The sequence below is a fragment of the Staurois parvus genome, unplaced genomic scaffold (assembly GCF_062004578.1).
Source record: "Staurois parvus isolate SC_StPar_1 unplaced genomic scaffold, SC_StPar_1.0 ptg000972l, whole genome shotgun sequence".
Lineage (NCBI taxonomy): Eukaryota > Metazoa > Chordata > Amphibia > Anura > Ranidae > Staurois > Staurois parvus.
In genome coordinates this window covers 309,753-330,826 of record NW_028318768.1, presented here as the reverse complement: position 1 = coordinate 330,826, position 21,074 = coordinate 309,753, and the positions used below count along the sequence as shown (strand labels likewise).

The 21,074-nt window shown below is 52.4% G+C and overlaps 1 protein-coding gene across 1 annotated transcript in view; it reads left to right on the top strand.

Moving 5' to 3' along the window:
• LOC149441578 (uncharacterized) overlaps positions 1–16,849 on the top strand; it is a 41,760-nt gene extending 24,911 nt beyond the window's left edge. The window contains exon 5 of the mRNA XM_089657156.1: positions 16,713–16,849. Within this exon, the coding sequence (XP_089513282.1) occupies positions 16,713–16,849 (137 nt within the window). The remainder of the gene's footprint in view (positions 1–16,712) is intronic.
• The last annotated feature ends 4,225 nt before the right edge of the window (positions 16,850–21,074 follow it).

Sequence of the window (21,074 nt, the reverse complement as noted above, 5' to 3'; positions counted from 1 at the left end):
TGTTAAATTTTTTGACATAGGGTGCAGGCAGATTACGGGCCTCACATAGCTGCTGCCAGGCCCCTAATCAGCCATGGGCCCCTATACCGCCTCCTCCTGCTGCTGCCAGGTCCAGAGTCTCTCATGCCATGTGCCACTTTCAGGTCTCTTCACACTGCTGGTGTGTTAAATTTTTTGACATAGGGTGCTGCAAGATAACGGGCCTCACATAGCTGCTGCCAGGCCCCTAATCTGCCATGGGCCCCTATATACCGCCTCCTCATGCTGCTGCCAAGTCCAGAGTCTCTCATGGGTCCCTGTACGGCCTCCCATTGCTGCTGTCTCCATCACCACACTCTGCTGCCATGTGCCACTTTCAGGTCTCTTCACACTGCTGGTGTGTTAAATTTTTTGACATAGGGTGCAGGCAGATTACGGGCCTCACATAGCTGCTGCCAGGCCCCTAATCAGCCATGGGCCCCTATATACCGCCTCCTCATGCTGCTGCCAAGTCTAGAGTCTCTCATGGGTCCCTGTACGGCCTCCCATTGCTGCTGTCTCCATCGCCACACTCTGCTGCCATGTGCCACTTTCAGGTCTCTTCACACTGCTGGTGTGTTAAATTTTTTGACATAGGGTGCTGGAAGATAACGGGCCTCACATAGCTGCTGCCAGGCCCCTAATCTGCCATGGGCCCCTATATACCGCCTCCTCATGCTGCTGCCAAGTCCAGAGTCTCTCATGGGTCCCTGTACGGCCTCCCATTGCTGCTGTCTCCATCACCACACTCTGCTGCCATGTGCCACTTTCAGGTCTCTTCACACTGCTGGTGTGTTAAATTTTTTGACATAGGGTGCAGGCAGATTACGGGCCTCACATAGCTGCTGCCAGGCCCCTAATCAGCCTTGGGCCCCTATATACCGCCTCCTCATGCTGCTGCCAAGTCTAGAGTCTCTCATGGGTCCCTGTACGGCCTCCCATTGCTGCTGTCTCCATCGCCACACTCTGCTGCCATGTGCCACTTTCAGGTCTCTTCACACTTTAGTTGTGTTGAATTTTTTGACATAGAGTGCTGCAAGATAACGGGCCTCACATAGCTGCTGCCAGGCCCCTAATCAGCCATGGGCCCCTATATACCGCCTCCTCATGCTGCTGCCAAGTCTAGAGTCTCTCATGGGTCCCTGTACGGCCTCCCATTGCTGCTGTCTCCATCGCCACACTCTGCTGCCATGTGCCACTTTCAGGTCTCTTCACACTGCTGGTGTGTTAAATGTTTTGACATAGGGTGCTGCAAGATAACGGGCCTCACATAGCTGCTGCCAGGCCCCTAATCAGCCATGGGCCCCTATACCGCCTCCTCCTGCTGCTGCCAGGTCCAGAGTCTCTCATGCCATGTGCCACTTTCAGGTCTCTTCACACTGCTGGTGTGTTAAATTTTTTGACATAGGGTGCTGCAAGATAACGGGCCTCACATAGCTGCTGCCAGGCCCCTAATCTGCCATGGGCCCCTATATACCGCCTCCTCATGCTGCTGCCAAGTCCAGAGTCTCTCATGGGTCCCTGTACGGCCTCCCATTGCTGCTGTCTCCATCACCACACTCTGCTGCCATGTGCCACTTTCAGGTCTCTTCACACTGCTGGTGTGTTAAATTTTTTGACATAGGGTGCAGGCAGATTACGGGCCTCACATAGCTGCTGCCAGGCCCCTAATCAGCCATGGGCCCCTATATACCGCCTCCTCATGCTGCTGCCAAGTCTAGAGTCTCTCATGGGTCCCTGTACGGCCTCCCATTGCTGCTGTCTCCATCGCCACACTCTGCTGCCATGTGCCACTTTCAGGTCTCTTCACACTGCTGGTGTGTTAAATTTTTTGACATAGGGTGCTGGAAGATAACGGGCCTCACATAGCTGCTGCCAGGCCCCTAATCTGCCATGGGCCCCTATATACCGCCTCCTCATGCTGCTGCCAAGTCCAGAGTCTCTCATGGGTCCCTGTACGGCCTCCCATTGCTGCTGTCTCCATCACCACACTCTGCTGCCATGTGCCACTTTCAGGTCTCTTCACACTGCTGGTGTGTTAAATTTTTTGACATAGGGTGCAGGCAGATTACGGGCCTCACATAGCTGCTGCCAGGCCCCTAATCAGCCTTGGGCCCCTATATACCGCCTCCTCATGCTGCTGCCAAGTCTAGAGTCTCTCATGGGTCCCTGTACGGCCTCCCATTGCTGCTGTCTCAATCGCCACACTCTGCTGCCATGTGCCACTTTCAGGTCTCTTCACACTTTAGTTGTGTTGAATTTTTTGACATAGGGTGCTGCAAGATAACGGGCCTCACATAGCTGCTGCCAGGCCCCTAATCAGCCATGGGCCCCTATATACCGCCTCCTCATGCTGCTGCCAAGTCTAGAGTCTCTCATGGGTCCCTGTACGGCCTCCCATTGCTGCTGTCTCCATCGCCACACTCTGCTGCCATGTGCCACTTTCAGGTCTCTTCACACTGCTGGTGTGTTAAATGTTTTGACATAGGGTGCTGCAAGATAACGGGCCTCACATAGCTGCTGCCAGGCCCCTAATCAGCCATGGGCCCCTATACCGCCTCCTCCTGCTGCTGCCAGGTCCAGAGTCTCTCATGCCATGTGCCACTTTCAGGTCTCTTCACACTGCTGGTGTGTTAAATTTTTTGACATAGGGTGCTGCAAGATAACGGGCCTCACATAGCTGCTGCCAGGCCCCTAATCTGCCATGGGCCCCTATATACCGCCTCCTCATGCTGCTGCCAAGTCTAGAGTCTCTCATGGGTCCCTGTACGGCCTCCCATTGCTGCTGTCTCCATCGCCACACTCTGCTGCCATGTGCCACTTTCAGGTCTCTTCACACTGCTGGTGTGTTAAATTTTTTGACATAGGGTGCTGCAAGATTACGGGCCTCACATAGCTGCTGCCAGGCCCCTAATCTGCCATGGGCCCCTATATACCGCCTCCTCATGCTGCTGCCAAGTCCAGAGTCTCTCATGGGTCCCTGTACGGCCTCCCATTGCTGCTGTCTCCATCGCCACACTCTGCTGCCATGTGCCACTTTCAGGTCTCCTCACACTGCTGGTGTGTTGAATTTTTTGACATAGGGTGCTGGCAGATTACGGGCCTCCCATTGCTGCTGCCAGACATGTAATCTGCCATGGGCCCCCGTACCGACTCCTCATGCTGTGACGTTGCAACAAGGTGTAATTCAACCCTACATATGTTAGACCGCCTTTACGAACAGCTAAAGGCCATCACAGATTTCCTGATGTTAAAAGCGGATAAAGGTACTCCCTGTGTAACTTAGATGTCAGCCATTGTCAGCTCATGTGTGACACCTGCGCTTGCTCAGGCCCTTTGAGGAGGCCACGCTATTCGTGAGTCGGCAGGACTATGGGATGAATGAGGTCAAATCGGCCATGGGCCCCCGTACCGCCTGTTCACGCTGATGCTGGTCCCACAGTGTGACCTGAGTCCCTGTACGGCCTCCCATTGCTTCCACTCTGCCATGTACCTCTTTGAAATCTCCTCACACTCCTGCGGTTGTCCATTTTGTCATAGGTTGCTGGCAGATTAGCGGCCTCCCATAGGTGCCGCCAGGCCCCATATCGGCCATGGGCCCCCGTACCGCCTGGTCACGCTGCTGCTGGGCCCACAGTGTGACCTGGGTCCCTGTACGGCCTCCCATTGCTTCCACTCTGCCATGTGCCACTTTGAAATCTCTTCACACTCCTGCGGTTGTCCATTTTGTCATAGGTTGCTGGCAGATTAGCGGCCTCCCATAGGTGCCGCCAGGCCCCATATCGGCCATGGGCCCCCGTACCGCCTGGTCACGCTGCTGCTGGGCCCACAGTGTGACCTGGGTCCCTGTACGGCCTCCCATTGCTTCCACTCTGCCATGTGCCACTTTGAAATCTCTTCACACTCCTGCGGTTGTCCATTTTGTCATAGGTTGCTGGCAGATTAGCGGCCTCCCATAGGTGCCGCCAGGCCCCATATCGGCCATGGGCCCCCGTACCTCCTGGTCACGCTGCTGCTGAGCCCACAGTGTGACCTGGGTCCCTGTACGTCCTCCCATTGCTTCCACTCTGCCATGTGCCACTTTGAAATCTCCTCACACTCCTGCGGTTGTCCATTTTGTCATAGGTTGCTGGCAGATTACAGGCCTTCCATAGGTGCCACCAAGCCCCATATCGGCCATGGGCCCCCGTACCGCCTGGTCACGCTGCTGCTGGGCCCACAGTGTGACCTGGGTCCCTGTACGGCCTCCCATTGCTCCCACTCTGCCATGTGCCACTTTCAGGTCTCCTCACGCTCCTGCTGGTTTCCATTTTGTCATAGGTTGCTGTATGGCCTCCCATTGCTGCTGCCTCCACCGCCACACTGTGGCTCCAAACACTGGTTTTGGCCCCGTGACTGGCCAAAGGAGTGAAGTGTGCAGTGATTCTAAGATCGACGGCACTCATCTGCATGTCATACTGACAGACAGTATTATTTCTCTTCCCCAGCAGACTCCAAGGGCATTGAAATTAAAGGTACAGTGTTCTGCACTAATATTAAGTCTCTCTGAAGCCTAGAAACACCCTTTTTTAAGTTAAATTCACAGCGAATTTATTCGACTCGAATCGAATATTGTCCACGAATTCGCCGAATCAGTCGAATCGAATTTTTCATTTCTTCGCTCATCTCTAGTAAAGGTATCAGAATATTCTCCCTGCTCTCTGTAAAGAGGTCAAAGATGTACTCCAGAAGATGTTGGAGGGTGGTGTAATCGGAGGGCCTGTAGTTCCTTGTGTGTTCCAGTAGCTTTTGTTTGAAAAAAAGAGGGTGGTCTATGCTTCTGAATGTCCCTGATGGACCCTGATGAAGTCACGGGACAGTGACGTAACGCATGGGTCTATTAGCGGTGCGTGGTGATGGTCGCTGCCATTTTGGTACACCCTGGAAGTATAAGTATCAATGCATGTGTTTGAGGCCTGAATTCAACTGATGTGATGTAAGTGTTCATTTGGCATTTCTCCATTAAAGTTTTTGCTTTAAAATTACTACACTATGGGGGCACTCTCTCTTTTTCCTCTGGGGTGCGTCTGAGCTGGCTGATGTTCCTGTGAAAAGGATTACCAGGTTCAACACTACTGAAATCACTATGGTCATATGGTGAGGAAGGCCATATTCCTGTGATCGGTGTGATTCTATCATCTTGGATATCTATTAAGGGTCCTGGGAGTGTGGGGCCTGAAAGCTGTGTGGCCCCTTGGGGTCTTGGCGTGGAGGTGAGGAGGCATTTTAGCCGCTGACGGATTTATCATTCATTTCACATAGTTGCTTTGTTTGGAGTTGGCGGTCTATTTACATGGACTTTATGCTGATTTGATGATCACTTATGTTTAATTTGATGGTCACTCGTTCTTTGTTATATGTCACGTTGCTTTAATTATTTTTTGTGCTTATTGACGCACATTTATTTCCACTGAGCGTTTTTCACTTTCATCAATCTTGATTATAAGGTGCATTTTAGTTTCATGCACCTTGTATGATTTGTTTTGCACATATATTTTTTTGCTTTTTGATGTTGTCAGTTTTCTTGTCACGACGCTGTTTGTGCCCTTTTATTTAGGACGTGTTAGTCCTATTATGTTGAATACATTATTTATAGAGATGAGCGAATCGAAGTAGGCGAAGTGGAATTCGTTTCGAATATTGGAAAAATTTCGATTTGCGCCGAATCTGAAAATTAGCATACTTCGGATGCGCGAATCAAAATTTTTCCTAAAATGGCGGCGACATGTGCGGCGACGGAGCGGGGATGTCTGGGAAGGCGCGCAGACAAGGCGCGCTGACCCATAATGCATTCATTAATGACATGTGATCGCATTAGCCAATCAGCAGCCAGCCAGCCAGCACTGTGTAATGGTCGAGCTATAAATGGCGGCCATTTTAGAATTCTCCATTTGCCTCCAGTCATTCAAGAGAGGCAGACCTCTCTGTATTAGGGACAGAGTTAGGGCCACAGAAACGTTACTTAGGGACAGAGAATCGTTACTTAGGGCCACAGAATCGTTACTTAGGGCCACAGAATCGTTACTTAGGGACACAGAATTGTTACTGAGGGACACAGAATTGTTACTTAGGGCCACAGAACCGTTACTTAGGGCCACAGAAACGTTACTCAGGGACACAGAATTGTTACTGAGGGCCACAGAACCGTTACTTAGGGCCACAGAAACGTTACTCAGGGACAGAGAATCGTTACTTAGGGCCACAGAATCGTTACTTAGGGCCACAGAATCGTTACTTAGGGACACAGAATTGTTACTGAGGGACACAGAATTGTTACTGAGGGCCACAGAACCGTTACTTAGGGCCACAGAAACGTTACTCAGGGACACAGAATTGTTACTGAGGGCCACAGAACCGTTACTTAGGGACACAGAATTGTTACTCAGGGACAGACACAGAATTGTTACTGAGGGACACAGAATTGTTACTGAGGGCCACAGAACCGTTACTTAGGGCCACAGAAACGTTACTCAGGGACAGAAAATTGTTACTGAGGGCCACAGAACCGTTACTTAGGGCCACAGAAACGTTACTTAGGGCCACAGAATTGTTACTCAGGGACAGACACAGAATTGTTACTGAGGGACACAGAATTGTTACTGAGGGCCACAGAACCGTTACTTAGGGCCACAGAAACGTTACTCAGGGAAACAGAATTGTTACTGAGGGCCACAGAACCGTTACTTAGGGCCACAGAAACGTTACTTAGGGCCACAGAATTGTTACTCAGGGACAGACACAGAATTGTTACTGAGGGACACAGAATTGTTACTGAGGGCCACAGAACCGTTACTTAGGGCCACAGAAACGTTACTCAGGGACACAGAATTGTTACTGAGGGCCACAGAACCGTTACTTAGGGCCACAGAAACGTTACTTAGGGACACAGAATTGTTACTCAGGGACAGACACAGAATTGTTACTGAGGGACACAGAATTGTTACTGAGGGCCACAGAACCGTTACTTAGGGCCACAGAAACGTTACTCAGGGACACAGAATTGTTACTGAGGGCCACAGAACCGTTACTTAGGGCCACAGAAACGTTACTTAGGGCCACAGAATTGTTACTCAGGGACAGACACAGAATTGTTACTGAGGGACACAGAATTGTTACTGAGGGCCACAGAACCGTTACTTAGGGCCACAGAAACGTTACTCAGGGACACAGAATTGTTACTGAGGGCCACAGATCCGTTACTTAGGGCCACAGAATTGTTACTCAGCGACAGACACAGAATTGTTACTCAGGGACACAAAATTGTTACTGAGGGACACAGAATTGTTACTGATGGCATCAGAACAGTTACTTAGGGCCACAGAAACGTTACTCGGACACAGAATTGTTACTGAGGGCCACAGAACCGTTACTTAGGGCCACAGAAACTTTACTTAGGGACACAGAATTGTTACTCAGGGACAGACACAGAATTGTTACTGAGGGACACAGAATTGTTACTGAGGGCCACAGAACCATTACTTAGGGCCACAGAAACGTTACTCGGACACAGAATTGTTACTGAGGGCCACAGAACCGTTACTTAGGGCCACAGAAACGTTACTTAGGGACACAGAATTGTTACTCAGGGACAGACACAGAATTGTTACTCAGGGACAGACACAGAATTGTTACTGAGGGACACAGAATTGTTACTGAGGGCCACAGAACCGTTACTTAGGGCCACAGAAACGTTACTCGGACACAGAATTGTTACTGAGGGCCACAGAACCGTTACTTCGGGCCACAGAAACGTTACTTAGGGACACAGAATTGTTACTCAGGGACAGACACATAATTGTTACTCAGGGCCACAGAATTGTTACTGAGGGCACAGAACCGTTACTTAGGGCCACAGAAACGTTACTTAGGTCCACAGAATTGTTACTCAGGGACAGACACAGAATTGTTACTGAGGGACACAGAATTGTTACTGAGGGACACAGAACCGTTACTTAGGGCCACAGAAACGTTACTCAGGGACACAGAATTGTTACTGAGGGCCACAGAACCGTTACTTAGGGCCACAGAAACGTTACTTAGGGACACAGAGTTGTTACTCAGGGACAGACACTGAATTGTTACTGAGGGACACAGAATTGTTACTGAGGGCCACAGAACCGTTACTTAGGGCCACAGAAACGTTACTCGGACACATAATTGTTACTGAGGGACACAGAATTGTTACTCAGGGCCACAGAATTGTTACTCAGGGACAGACACAGAATTGTTACTCAGGGACACAGAATCGTTGAATTAAAGAGTATGTCAGACAACATGCAGAGGAGTGGCAGAGGAGGCAATGTTTTAGGAGCGAGCAGACGTGGCAGCAGAGGAAGGGGTCGAGGCAGCACTAGTCGCAGCCAGAGACCAGTGCTCCCGGTGTCATCCAGCGGTCGTGTCTCCACCGACAACCCTGCCGTCATCGATTGGTTGGCTCGGTCGTCTTCCTCTTCCCAGGTCACCTCTGACACCTACAGCCAACGGTCGGTGTGTACGTCAGACACAACCGTTAGTTGGCATGGCCCGGGAGCAAGCCCACTGAAATCACGTGTCCTCTACCTGCCCCTGTCCTTTGCTGTTCCCTAACCAAGCGAAGTATCGCATGCTGTGGGCTCAGCCCCACTGTACAGTGAGGAAGAGCTAACAGAGGGCGGTCAGGAACGGGGGGAGACATCCGCCTTTTCAGCAGCCAGGCGAAGAAGTACTGGCGAGGAGAGTGGCTCGGTAGCCGGTCTAGAGACAGGTCTGTCTCCTGACCCAGACGCAGCCGAGGGGGCTAGTAGTGAGGTGGAGACCCTACTTGATGATGAGGAGGTTGATCGCACTTGGCAGCCTCGTCGTCATCAGGCAATTTCTTCCGCATCATCAGGAGAAAAGGGTGCCAGCTTGGCAGCGAGCGAAACAGTCGGTGGGTTGCCCAGGAGGCAGCAGGGTCGCAGCAGTGTCAGTGGAGCCAAACGGCCACGGAGTAGAGCACCAGCTCCACTGCAGCCTACCACCACGGCCAGTAGTGGTGCCGGTGTGCACGGAGGAAGTAGCAGTCAGCCAGTGAGGAGTAGCGGGGGCAAAGTTTCCTACTCGGCGGTGTGGCAATTTTTCGTCAAGCCGCCCGAGGAAGTAAACGTAGCCGTATGTTGACTATGTGGCCAGAAAGTCAAGCGTGGCCAGGGGGCCCATGTTGGGACTACAGCGTTGCGTCAGCATATGCAGCGTCGCCATTTGGTGGCCTGGGAAAACCGTGATAAAGATACGGCGGTTCTGCCTGCCCCAGCCCCCGCTCCATCACCCGCTCCGTTACTTGCTCCGTCACCCGACGTCATTCGCCCTCTATCAGCCAGTCAAGGCTCCAACACCTCTGCTGAGGGGAGTTGTCGCTCGTTGGCATCTTCCGCTCGTTCAGATGCTCCTTCTCCTGCTACTCCTCTTCACGGATTCCGTCAGCAGTCTTTCTTGGAATCCGTTTCCAAGAGACAACAGTTTGCGAGCACGCACCCGACGGTGCAAAAGATGAACGTCCTCCTGTCCAAGTTGCTGGTGCTGCAGTCCTTCCCTTTCCAACTGGTGGACTCAGCACCTTTCCAAGAAATGATGGCTTGTGCCGCGCCGCGGTGGAGAGTGCCAAGCCGTCATTTCTTCGCCAAAAAGGCAGTGCCAGCCCTGCATTCACATGTAGAAGAGATGGTGGGCCAGTCTTTGAGCATGTCGGTCTCTGCCAAAGTGCACGGCAGCGCCGACGTGTGGAGCTGTAACTACGGTCAGGGACAGTACATGTCATTTACGGCACACTGGGTGAACGTGGTGCCGGCACAGCCGCACCAGCAACTTGGACAGGTCACAACGCTTTTGCCTCCACGTTTGCACGTCCTTGGTCCAGCAAACATGTCCGCCTCTACCACCTCTTCTTCCGCCGTGTCCTCAGCCGCCACCCCCGTGCCAAGTCCCATTACCCGACCGGCATATCACATGTGCAGGGCGCAACGGTGTCACGCTGTGCTGCACCTGGTATGCCTTGGCGAACGTAGTCACACAGGGTAGGAACTTCTGAGTGTAATGAACAGAGAAATCGACAGATGGCTGTCTCCGCGCAAACTGAAAATCGGAACCATGTTGACCGACAACGGAAAGAACATGGTGTCTGCTCTGCGTCAAGGAAGGTTGTGCCATGCGCCATGCATGGCTCACGTGTTCAATCTGGTTGTCAAGCGGTTCCTAAAATCCACCATCCCACTGCAAGACATCCTTAAAATGTCACGTAAACTTTGCATGCATTTCAGCCATTCCTACACCGCAAAGCACACCCTCCTTGAGCTGCAGCGGCAGAACGGAATTCCACAGCATCGCCTGATCTGCGACGTTGCAACAAGGTGGAATTCAACCCTACATATGTTAGACCGCCTTTACGAACAGCGAAAGGCCATCACCGATTTCCTGATGTTACAAGCGGATAAAGGTACTCCCCTGTGTAACTTAGATGTCAGCCATTGGCAGCTCATGCGTGACACCTGCCGCTTGCTCAGGCCCTTTGAGGAGGCCACGCTATTCGTGAGTCGGCAGGACTATGGGATGAACGACGTCATTCCTCTGTTGCACGTCCTGGAACAAATGCTGTTAACAATGGCTGGTCAGGGTGCGGTAGACGTGGCGCACAGATGTCAACGCCACATGACCCCTGTGGGGGCAGGACAGGAAGAAGAGGAGGAGGTAGAGGAGGACATTTGTGCTCAGGAATTATTGAGTGAAATGGGTGGTTTTTCCACTCAGCGGACAGGAGTGGAGGAGCAGGAGCATCTGGTAGAGGAGGAGGAGGAGGAGACAGAGGACCCAGACGCACCGTGGCAGTATGCTGTGGAGATGGAGGCAGGGAGTCCCTCGCATTCCTTGGCACAAATGGCCCTTAGCATGCTCGGTTGCTTGCGTAGCGACAGCCGAATAATAACCATCAGACAGAGGGATGACTTTTGGCTGTCCACCTTGTTGGACCCTCGCTACCGTTCCAAAATGGTGGCCTTTTTCACACCTGCTGAGAGGGAGGCCAAAATTACGTACTATAAAAACCACCTATGTAGTCAGTTGGTCTCTGCCTTTCTGCGCCAACGTCCATCCTCAGACACTGTGGGCCCTGTGCGCTCGCGTTCCGCTGCCATGGCAGCAGGGGAGGGGTGGGGTGGTAGGAGCAGTGGCAGCTCCACCAGCAGCGGCTGCCTCAGTCTGCAGTCGATGATGAGTAGCTTTCTTCACCAGCGCAGTGAGGAAACTACTAACCAGCCGCAGCAGCAGCAGCAGCATCAGGTGGACCTGGAGCAGGAGCTCAAACAACAGGCTTGGGCCTACTTGGACAGCACCCTGCCAACCGAGGTAGACAATCCCCTTGACTACTGGGCAACGAAACTTGACCTTTGGCCCCAACTAGCTGAATTTGCCCTTGAAAGGCTGTCATGCCCGGCCAGTAGCGTGGCATCGGAGCGCGTGTTTAGTGCGGCAGGAGGTATTGTAACTCCGCGGAGGACACGACTGTCCACCCAAAGTGTGGAGAGACTCACGTTTGTGAAAATGAATCAGGCGTGGATTAGTCTGGATTTCAAACCACCAGTTCCTGACACAACTGACTAAATCCGCCATGAATCATGCCCCAAACATGTGCCACTTTCAGGTCTCCGCACACTGCTGCTGGGTTCCATTTTGTCATAGGGTGCTGGCAGATTACGGGCCTCCCATAGCTGCTGCCAGGCCCCTAATCTGCCATGGGCCCCTGTACCGCCTCCTCACGCTGCTGCAAGGTCCACAGTGTCTCATGGGTCCCTGTACCGCCTCCCATTGCTGCTGCCAGGCCCCTAATCTGCCATGGGCCCCCGTACCGCCTCCTCATGCTGCTGCAAGGTCCACAGTGTGTCATGCCATGTGCCACTTTTAGGTCTCCTCACACTGCTGCTGGGTTCCATTTTGTCATAGGATGCTGGCAGATTACGGGCCTCACATTGCTGCGGCCAGGCCCCTAATCTGCCATGGGCCCCTGTACCGCCTCCTCACGCTGCTGCAAGGTCCACAGTGTGTCATGCCATGTGCCACTTTCAGGTCTCCTCACACTGCTGGTGTGTTTCATTTTGTCATAGGGTGCTGGCAGATTACGGGCCTCCCATAGCAGCTGCCAGGCCCCTAATCTGCCATGGGCCCCTGTACCGCCTCCTCACGCTGCTGCAAGGTCCACAGTGTGTCATGCCATGTGCCACTTTCAGGTCTCCTCACACTGCTGGTGTGTTTCATTTTGTCATAGGGTGCTGGCAGATTACAGGCCTCCCATAGCTGCTGCCAGGCCACTAATCTGCCATGGGCCCCTGTACCGCCTCCTCACGCTGCTGCAAGGTCCACAGTGTGTCATGCCATGTGCGACTTTCAGGTCTCCTCACACTGCTGCTGGGTTCCATTTTGTCATAGGATGCTGGCAGATTACGGGCCTCACATTGCTGCGGCCAGGCCCCTAATCTGCCATGGGCCCCTGTACCGCCTCCTCACGCTGCTGCAAGGTCCACAGTGTGTCATGCCATGTGCCACTTTCAGGTCTCCTCACACTGCTGGTGTGTTTCATTTTGTCATAGGATGCTGGCAGATTACGTGCCTCACATTGCTGCGGCCAGGCCCCTAATCTGCCATGGGCCCCTGTACCGCCTCCTCACGCTGCTGCCAGGTCCACAGTGTGTCATGGGTCCCTGTACCGCCTCCCATTGCTCCCACTCTGCCATGTGCCACTTTCAGGTCTCCTCACACTCCTGCTGGTTTCCATTTTGTCATAGGTTGCTGGCACATTACAGGCCTCCCATAGGTGCTGCCAGGCCCCATATCTGCCATGGGCCCCCGTACCGCCTGGTCACGCTGCTGCTGGGTCCACAGTGTGACATGGGTCCCTGTACCGCCTCCCATTGCTCCCACTCTGCCATGTGCCACTTTCAGGTCTCCTCACACTCCTGCTGGTTTCCATTTTGTCATAGGTTGCTGGCAGATTATAGGCCTCCCATAGGTGCTGCCAGGCCCCAAATCTGCCATGGGCCCCCGGACCGCCTCGTCACGCTGCTGCTGTGTCCACAGTGTGACATGGGTCCCTGTACCGCCTCCCATTGCTCCCACTCTGCCATGTGCCACTTTCAGGTCTCCTCACACTCCTGCTGGTTTCCATTTTGTCATAGGTTGCTGGCAGATTACAGGCCTCCCATAGGTGCTGCCAGGCCCCAAATCTGCCATGGGCCCCCGTACCGCCTGGTCACGCTGCTGCTGGTTCCACAGTGTGACATGGGTCCCTGTACCGCCTCCCATTGCTCCCACTCTGCCATGTGCCACTTTCAGGTCTCCTCACTCTCCTGCTGGTTTCCATTTTGTCATAGGTTGCTGGCAGATTACAGGCCTCCCATAGGTGCTGCCAGGCCCCAAATCTGCCATGGGCCCCCGTAACGCCTCGTCACGCTGCTGCTGGGTCCACAGTGTGTCATGGGTCCCTGTACCGCCTCCCATTGCTCCCACTCTGCCATGTGCCACTTTCAGGTCTCCTCACACTCCTGCTGGTTTCCATTTTGTCATAGGTTGCTGGCAGATTACAGGCCTCCCATAGGTGCTGCCAGGCCCCAAATCTGCCATGGGCCCCCGGACCGCCTCGTCACACTGCTGCTGGGTCCACAGTGTGACATGGGTCCCTGTACCGCCTCCCATTGCTCCCACTCTGCCATGTGCCACTTTCAGGTCTCCTCACACTCCTGCTGGTTTCCATTTTGTCATAGGTTGCTGGCAGATTACAGGCCTCCCATAGGTGCTGCCAGGCCCCAAATCTGCCATGGGCCCCCGTACCGCCTGGTCACGCTGCTGCTGGGTCCACAGTGTGACATGGGTCCCTGTACCGCCTCCCATTGCTCCCACTCTGCCATGTGCCACTTTCAGGTCTCCTCACACTCCTGCTGGTTTCCATTTTGTCATAGGTTGCTGGCAGATTACAGGCCTCCCATAGGTGCTGCCAGGCCCCAAATCTGCCATGGGCCCCCGTACCGCCTGGTCACGCTGCTGCTGGGTCCACAGTGTGACATGGGTCCCTGTACCGCCTCCCATTGCTCCCACTCTGCCATGTGCCACTTTCAGGTCTCCTCACACTCCTGCTGGTTTCCATTTTGTCATAGGTTGCTGGCAGATTACAGGCCTCCCATAGGTGCTGCCAGGCCCCAAATCTGCCATGGGCCCCCGTACCGCCTCGTCACGCTGCTGCTGGGTCCACAGTGTGTCCTGGGTCCCTCTACCGCCTCCCATTGCTGCTGTTTCCATCGCCACACTCTGCCATTTGCCACTTTCAGGTCTCCTCACACTCCTGCTGGTTTCCATTTTGTCATAGGTTGCTGGCAGATTACAGGCCTCCCATAGGTGCTGCCAGGCCCCAAATCTGCCATGGGCCCCCGTACCGCCTGGTCACGCTGCTGCTGGGTCCACAGTGTGACATGGGTCCCTGTACCGCCTCCCATTGCTCCCACTCTGCCATGTGCCACTTTCAGGTCTCCTCACACTCCTGCTGGTTTCCATTTTGTCATAGGTTGCTGGCAGATTACAGGCCTCCCATAGGTGCTGCCAGGCCCCAAATCTGCCATGGGCCCCCGTACCGCCTGGTCACGCTGCTGCTGGGTCCACAGTGTGTCATGGGTCCCTGTACCGCCTCCCATTGCTCCCACTCTGCCATGTGCCACTTTCAGGTCTCCTCACACTCCTGCTGGTTTCCATTTTGTCATAGGTTGCTGGCAGATTACAGGTCTGCCATAGGTGCTGCCAGGCCCCAAATCTGCCATGGGCCCCCGTACCGCCTGGTCACGCTGCTGCTGGGTCCACAGTGTGACATGGGTCCCTGTACCGCCTCCCATTGCTCCCACTCTGCCATGTGCCACTTTCAGGTCTCCTCACACTCCTGCTGGTTTCCATTTTGTCATAGGTTGCTGGCAGATTACAGGCCTCCCATAGGTGCTGCCAGGCCCCAAATCTGCCATGGGCCCCCGTACCGCCTGGTCACGCTGCTGCTGGGTCCACAGTGTGACATGGGTCCCTGTACCGCCTCCCATTGCTCCCACTCTGCCATGTGCCACTTTCAGGTCTCCTCACACTCCTGCTGGTTTCCATTTTGTCATAGGTTGCTGGCAGATTTCAGGCCTCCCATAGGTGCTGCCAGGCCCCAAATCTGCCATGGGCCCCCGTACCGCCTGGTCACGCTGCTGCTGGGTCCACAGTGTGACATGGGTCCCTGTACCACCTCCCATTGCTCCCACTCTGCCATGTGCCACTTTCAGGTCTCCTCACACTCCTGCTGGTTTCCATTTTGTCATAGGGTGCTGTATGGCCTCCCATTGCTGCTGCCTCCACCGCCACACTGTGGCTCCAAACACTGGTTTTGGCCCCGTGACTGGCCAAATGAGTGAAGTGTGCGGTGATTCTAAGATCGACGGCACTCATCTGCATGTCATACTGACTGACAGTATTATTTCTCTTCCCCAGCAGACTCCAAGGGCATTTAAATTAAAGGTACAGTGTTCTGCACTAATATTAAGTCTCTCTGAAGCCTAGAAACACCCTTTTTTAAGTTAAATTCACAGCGAATATATTCGACTCGAATCGAATTTTTTCCACGAATTCGCCGAATCAGTCGAATCGAATTTTTGAATACTTCGCTCATCTCTAATTATTTATGTTCACTTGTTGACTATTGTTCACGTTGTATTTCATCACAATCTATATTGCACTTAGTTTGATCTGGGTTCAGGCCTTCACATTTTTATCTATTATTTATGTTCACTTGCTGATTATTACTCATGTTGTCTTTGTCACAGTTCATATTTCACCTAATTAGGTCTGGATTCAGGCCTTTATACTTATCACCTCTGTTTTGGGGTTATTTTTTCTGTTTCCCCACTCTTCGAATTATTGTGTCCTTAGTACTACTGATATTAGCGTAACACCATTTTATTTGTTATGCTTCTGAATACTTGTCTTCATCAGGATGCCTACTTGTTACCCAAGGTAGAGAGGTCTTTAAGGTCCCCAGGGAAGGCCTGTTTCTTTTCTACCTTGGATTTAATAAGAGGATACTGACAAATGCTGGTCAAGGAGGAGGATCATGAAAAGCCTGTCTTTATAGCTACCATGGACTTGTTTGAGTTAATTTGAATGCTTTTTGGTTTAATTAATACTCACAGTGGTTTTGAAAGGTTAATAGGGCACTGCTTAGGAGACCTTCATTTTTACTTAGTTCTTATCTATTTGGATGATATTATCACATTCTCCAAAACCTGTGGAGAAAGCCTTCAACATTTAGATGAGAAATTTTCCCACTGAGTCATTTGGACTCAAACTCAAACCCAGTAAGTGTTATCTGTTGCAAAATCCAATAAAATATCTGGGACATACCTCTGAAGCCAAAGGAGTATCCCAAACCCCCAAACCATCATGGAATTACACTCGTCTTTATAGCTGGTGGGCTACTATTGCTGGTATTTACAAAAGTTTGTTTGAATTGTTGCCGACTTGGAGACAGACGATTAGTTCACAATCCCAAGCACAGCAGTGCCAGAAAACTAGAAGTGGGAATCGAATTTGTGACGTGTAGAACAACAACATTTAAGACTGCCCAGTATAAGATATTGTTTCAGAAAAGGAAGCTGGGCTCCAGAACCCAAATCCGGTGCACCTTTGTGTTTTTACTGGAGGCTCCTTACTGTCTCCACCAGAAACAACAGACTCAGATTTTGGGAAGATGAACCAGGTGTTGGAGATTCCTCTGGAATGATATCTGCCTAAGGTAGAAGCCCTGAGTGACTCCCTTTGGAAAAACAATGGCTGGCCAACTTTGCTCCACTTTTGAATGATTAACTAGTTGTGAAAACTTTGGTTAGCCAGGCTTGCTCTATTGTGATGATCAACCTGTGATCACTAAATTATTTCCAGCTTGCCTTTTAATAGTAAACAAAGCAGTCACATGCCCACTGCTTATTATTGGCACTAGAAGGAGCCCAGTTTAGGACTGACACGGGAGATCATGTGACCGGAACAGGCTGAAAATAAATACGTATACAGATCTTTCTTACGCAGGTTAGTCAGATTAGGGATTAGAAGGGGGAAGGGAGTATTTTTAAGAATAGTTAGGTAAAGCCTCAAATTCTACTTTAAGCTTCACCCCTTCAGTTAGGGATTCCTTAGGGTTCTGGAGAGCCATGCTGCTGGATCCATCAAGGGAAGGTATGTCTACCAGTATTTATCAGTATCTATCAGTAATGAGAAGAGTTATTACCAGCAAAAGAACCATATATTTAAAATATTACTAAACCCACAACAGTAAAAACAGTCTGTAGATGCAGTAAAGCATGCTTGTTATACCCACTGTGGGACCTAAGGGGTTAATCCTCTGCATTGTGTAAAAAGGCCATTTGATCCTGACTTCTCTGCTTCTCCTCTTGTTCAAATGTCCACGCCTTATCTCCTGATAGGACAGACTGAACCATAGACATTCTGCACATGCTCAGTTTAGTGTGTATTGCTAGAGAGGTTTTGTTTTTTTCTTGGGAGAGTGCATGTAATTAGCATAGGGTCAATCAGCACTGTCCAGACAGAGGTCAGAGGTTCTGCATCCTCCTACAGCAGAAAGAAAACTCCTTCTACAAGCTTTAATCAGTGTTCTGCTGAACACTGATAGAATTCACAAGATTGCTATATACTGCTGATGAGAAAAGGTATTTAGCAGTTTATATTTACTAAATGAATTGCATTTCTATGCTGTGTGTACTGTGGGAGACCGGATATAGTGAATGCAGGGTCCGGGGAGACCAGATATAGTGAATGCAGGGTCCGGGGAGACCAGATATAGTGAATGCGGGGTCCGGGGAGAGCGGATATAGTGAATGCAGGGTCCTGGGAGAGCGGATATAGTGAATGCAGGGTCCGGGGAGAGAGGATATAGTGAATGCAGGGTCCGGGGAGAGAGGATATAGTGAATGCAGGGTAGGAGCTGGTACTGCAGCCCACACAGCAGGTGTGCCACAGCACCACCAGTGCTAAGTCTTTTCCTGACGGGTGTGGTCGCAAGGTGGAAAGCTCTGCTGAGCTCCAGGAAGGCCCGAGAAGCCTGGGGCTAAAGTGCCCTGCTCAAGCCCAGGGAGGATGGCGGATCCTGGGCCTGAGTCCAACGGTGGGAGACCCCCGGAGGGGCCTAGTACCAGTCCTGGCTTCCCATCTGTGGAGGACCTGGGAACAGCCCCAAAGAAGGGGGAAGGATACGCAGAGTATAGAGGTCGGGTAGCTGCCCGGATAAAGACCGTGGAGAAAGAGGAGGCCAAGCTGGTCAAATTGAGCATGGAGCTCAAGAAGATGCACTCCAGTTATGATCGGGTCTGGAGCTCAAAAAGACAGGCCATGAAGCCTGGTCTGGAGGTCTTAAAGCAGCGGGTCTCCATCCAAGAGAAGTATGTGGCGGCCCTCAAGAGAAAGAGCGGAGTCTTGAGGGAGAAATATGCAAACGATAGCCGCTTTAAAGCAGCTAGGAGCAAGTGTGTGGCGGTGGCAAGAGGCCCTGTGGACAAGGTCTCCTCCGTGGAGGAGCTGTCGGAGTCATCAGTGATGGGAGGTGAGCCGATGCAGGGGCTGGCTGAGCCCGCTGTAGTGATTTCGGAAATGGCGCCGGCTAATACGGAGGACGCCGAGGCCATGTATGAGTCGGGCTCCCTCCCCCTCGGGCAGCAGAGCGCGGATTGGGGAATGCAAGTGGAGGAGGCGGAGACCGCGGGAAAGCTCAGCTTTGTCCAGGAAATGGAGCCGGCGTTGAGAAGTGATCACTTCCATTTCACTTCCGAGGATTCCGGAAATGAGGAAGAAAATGTGCCGCGTAAGCCGGCTAAGCTGGTGAAGAAGGACCGGGCATTTTTTGTCCAACTGGGGAGCTCCGTGTCAGTAATAGATGGTGTGCTGATGGCCGAAGGTGTGCTGCAGGACTCTGCAAAGTCTGGTGGTGATGTACCAATGGACATCCCTGCGGGTAATATGTCTGGGGCTATACCTATAGTGCAGGCTCCTCCTGCAGTGCATGGTTTGGGTGGTCCGGGTTCCTCTGTCCCCCTGGTGCAGGCTCCCGTTGGCTCCGCCCCCTTGAAGGCTGTGGAAGGTGTTGGGGTTGTGTCTGTCCCGTTGGGGTCCCCATCTGGTGGGCTGATTTCCCAAACCCTAGTCCCTGCGGGTCAGGCACTGCTTAGTTCCCCTGTAATTGTTTCTGAGGTACAGGTGCGGGCCTCCCAGGGCTCTGCTTTGTCCAGTCACCCTTCTGGTAGTCCGGGTCCCCAGGTTCAGGGGTCGAACCCGGTGGTCCCTGGTCCTCAGGTTCAGGCTCCTTCTGTTGTCCTGGCTGCGGTCTCCCCGGACCCTGCTCCCTCTGTTAGGAGTACCCCCGCAGTTTCATCCACTTTAATCTACTCGGCGGTGGTTAGGGGTGGGCAGGGGCCGGCCAGGCCAATGCAAGCTAGGGCGGGCAACCTACCGACTGCCCGCAGAAATGTCCCATTAAATGGACAGGGTAGGGCCCCCCTTTAGGTCAGAGGGAAGTGATTGATCGTATTCTTGAGATGGGCTATAAAGCAACAGATTTGTTTGCTTTCATTGCCCCAGTCGGTACGGGCGAATACGATGTATCTTTTATGCGGCCGGAATTGCTAGATCTTTTTTGGCAAAGATATGATTCCATCTATGCCCATAGCCCGAGGTGGGTTGGTCTGTCCCCAAAATTGATATCTCGCCAGAACGTGGTCAAGAAAATCACGGTTGTGGTGAGAAATGAGTCGATCCCCCCTGCAGATATTGTGGTGTGGCTGGGGAGATATGGGGATGTTATGGCGCCCCTGAGTAAAATTACGGATGAAAGGGGGATCTGGACAGGCGGGTGGACAACCACCGTCCGCTTGAGGGTGGAGGGGAATGTGCTCCAGCATATTCCTTCCTCTACCTTCCTTGGCAGGGATAGGTTAATAATTTTTTATCCCGGCCAACCGCTGGTATGTCACCGGTGTGGTGCCAAGGGGCATTTTGCCGCTACCTGTCCTGTGATGCACTGCTCCTTGTGCCAGGAGATTGGGCACCTGGCCAAGGATTGCAGCGTAATAAGGTGCAACTTGTGTGGTTCTGTGGGGCATTCCTATATCTCATGTCCTGAAGCCCTCCGTAACATCTCAGATAGGGTGATAATAGCTGAATGAGACAGGCTGGATGCCGAGGATGTGGCGGAGGAGGTAGTGAAGGCCAATGTGCCTTCTGAGGCAGGCCTTGGGGAGGTTTCTGTGGTCCCTGAGGTTGCCTTGGTTGAGTCTACAAACCTAGTTAGGATTCCAGTAGTATCATCCGTGGTGTCCATCCCCCTTCAAAAGAAGAGAAAGAAATTGGTGGAGGCAGCCAAAGGGGCTGGGGTGGTGGAGGTTACAGTTGGGCCTTCTGTGTCCATTCCCCCGGTTCTCCTCCCGCTGCGTCGGGATAAGGTGCCTGATAAGGTATCCCAGGCTCCTGTTCAGGGAGGTCAGGTGGGGGTCCAGGTGGAGGAAGGGTGGTCCACAGTTAAGAAGGGCAATAAGCCTGTCCTTTCCCCAGCGGGGTCGGTCTCCTCATTAGAGGTAGGGGATCTGGTTCTGGGGAACAAGTTTGGGACTCTGTCTGGGGAGGAGGAGGAGTCAGGTGATCCTATTTCCCCGATGGAGGATGAGGACGAGGGGGGGTCTCTGAAGAGGTCAAGGGACCTTTCCAAGAAAACCAAAAGGAAGGTTAAGAAGCGCCATTCTCAATTACCTTAATGGCAGTTCCCGCTCCGATAAAGGTGGCAACCATTAATGTTGCCAGCATAAAATCTGTAAGTGCTAGAGAAACGGCCTTATTTTTGCTCAGCAGTATTGATGCTGATGTTTTATTTTTGCAGGCGACCCGGTTGTGTAGCTTGGCTGACATTTATCTGGTCAAAAGGGAGTGGAGGTGTGGTCCATCTTTCTGGT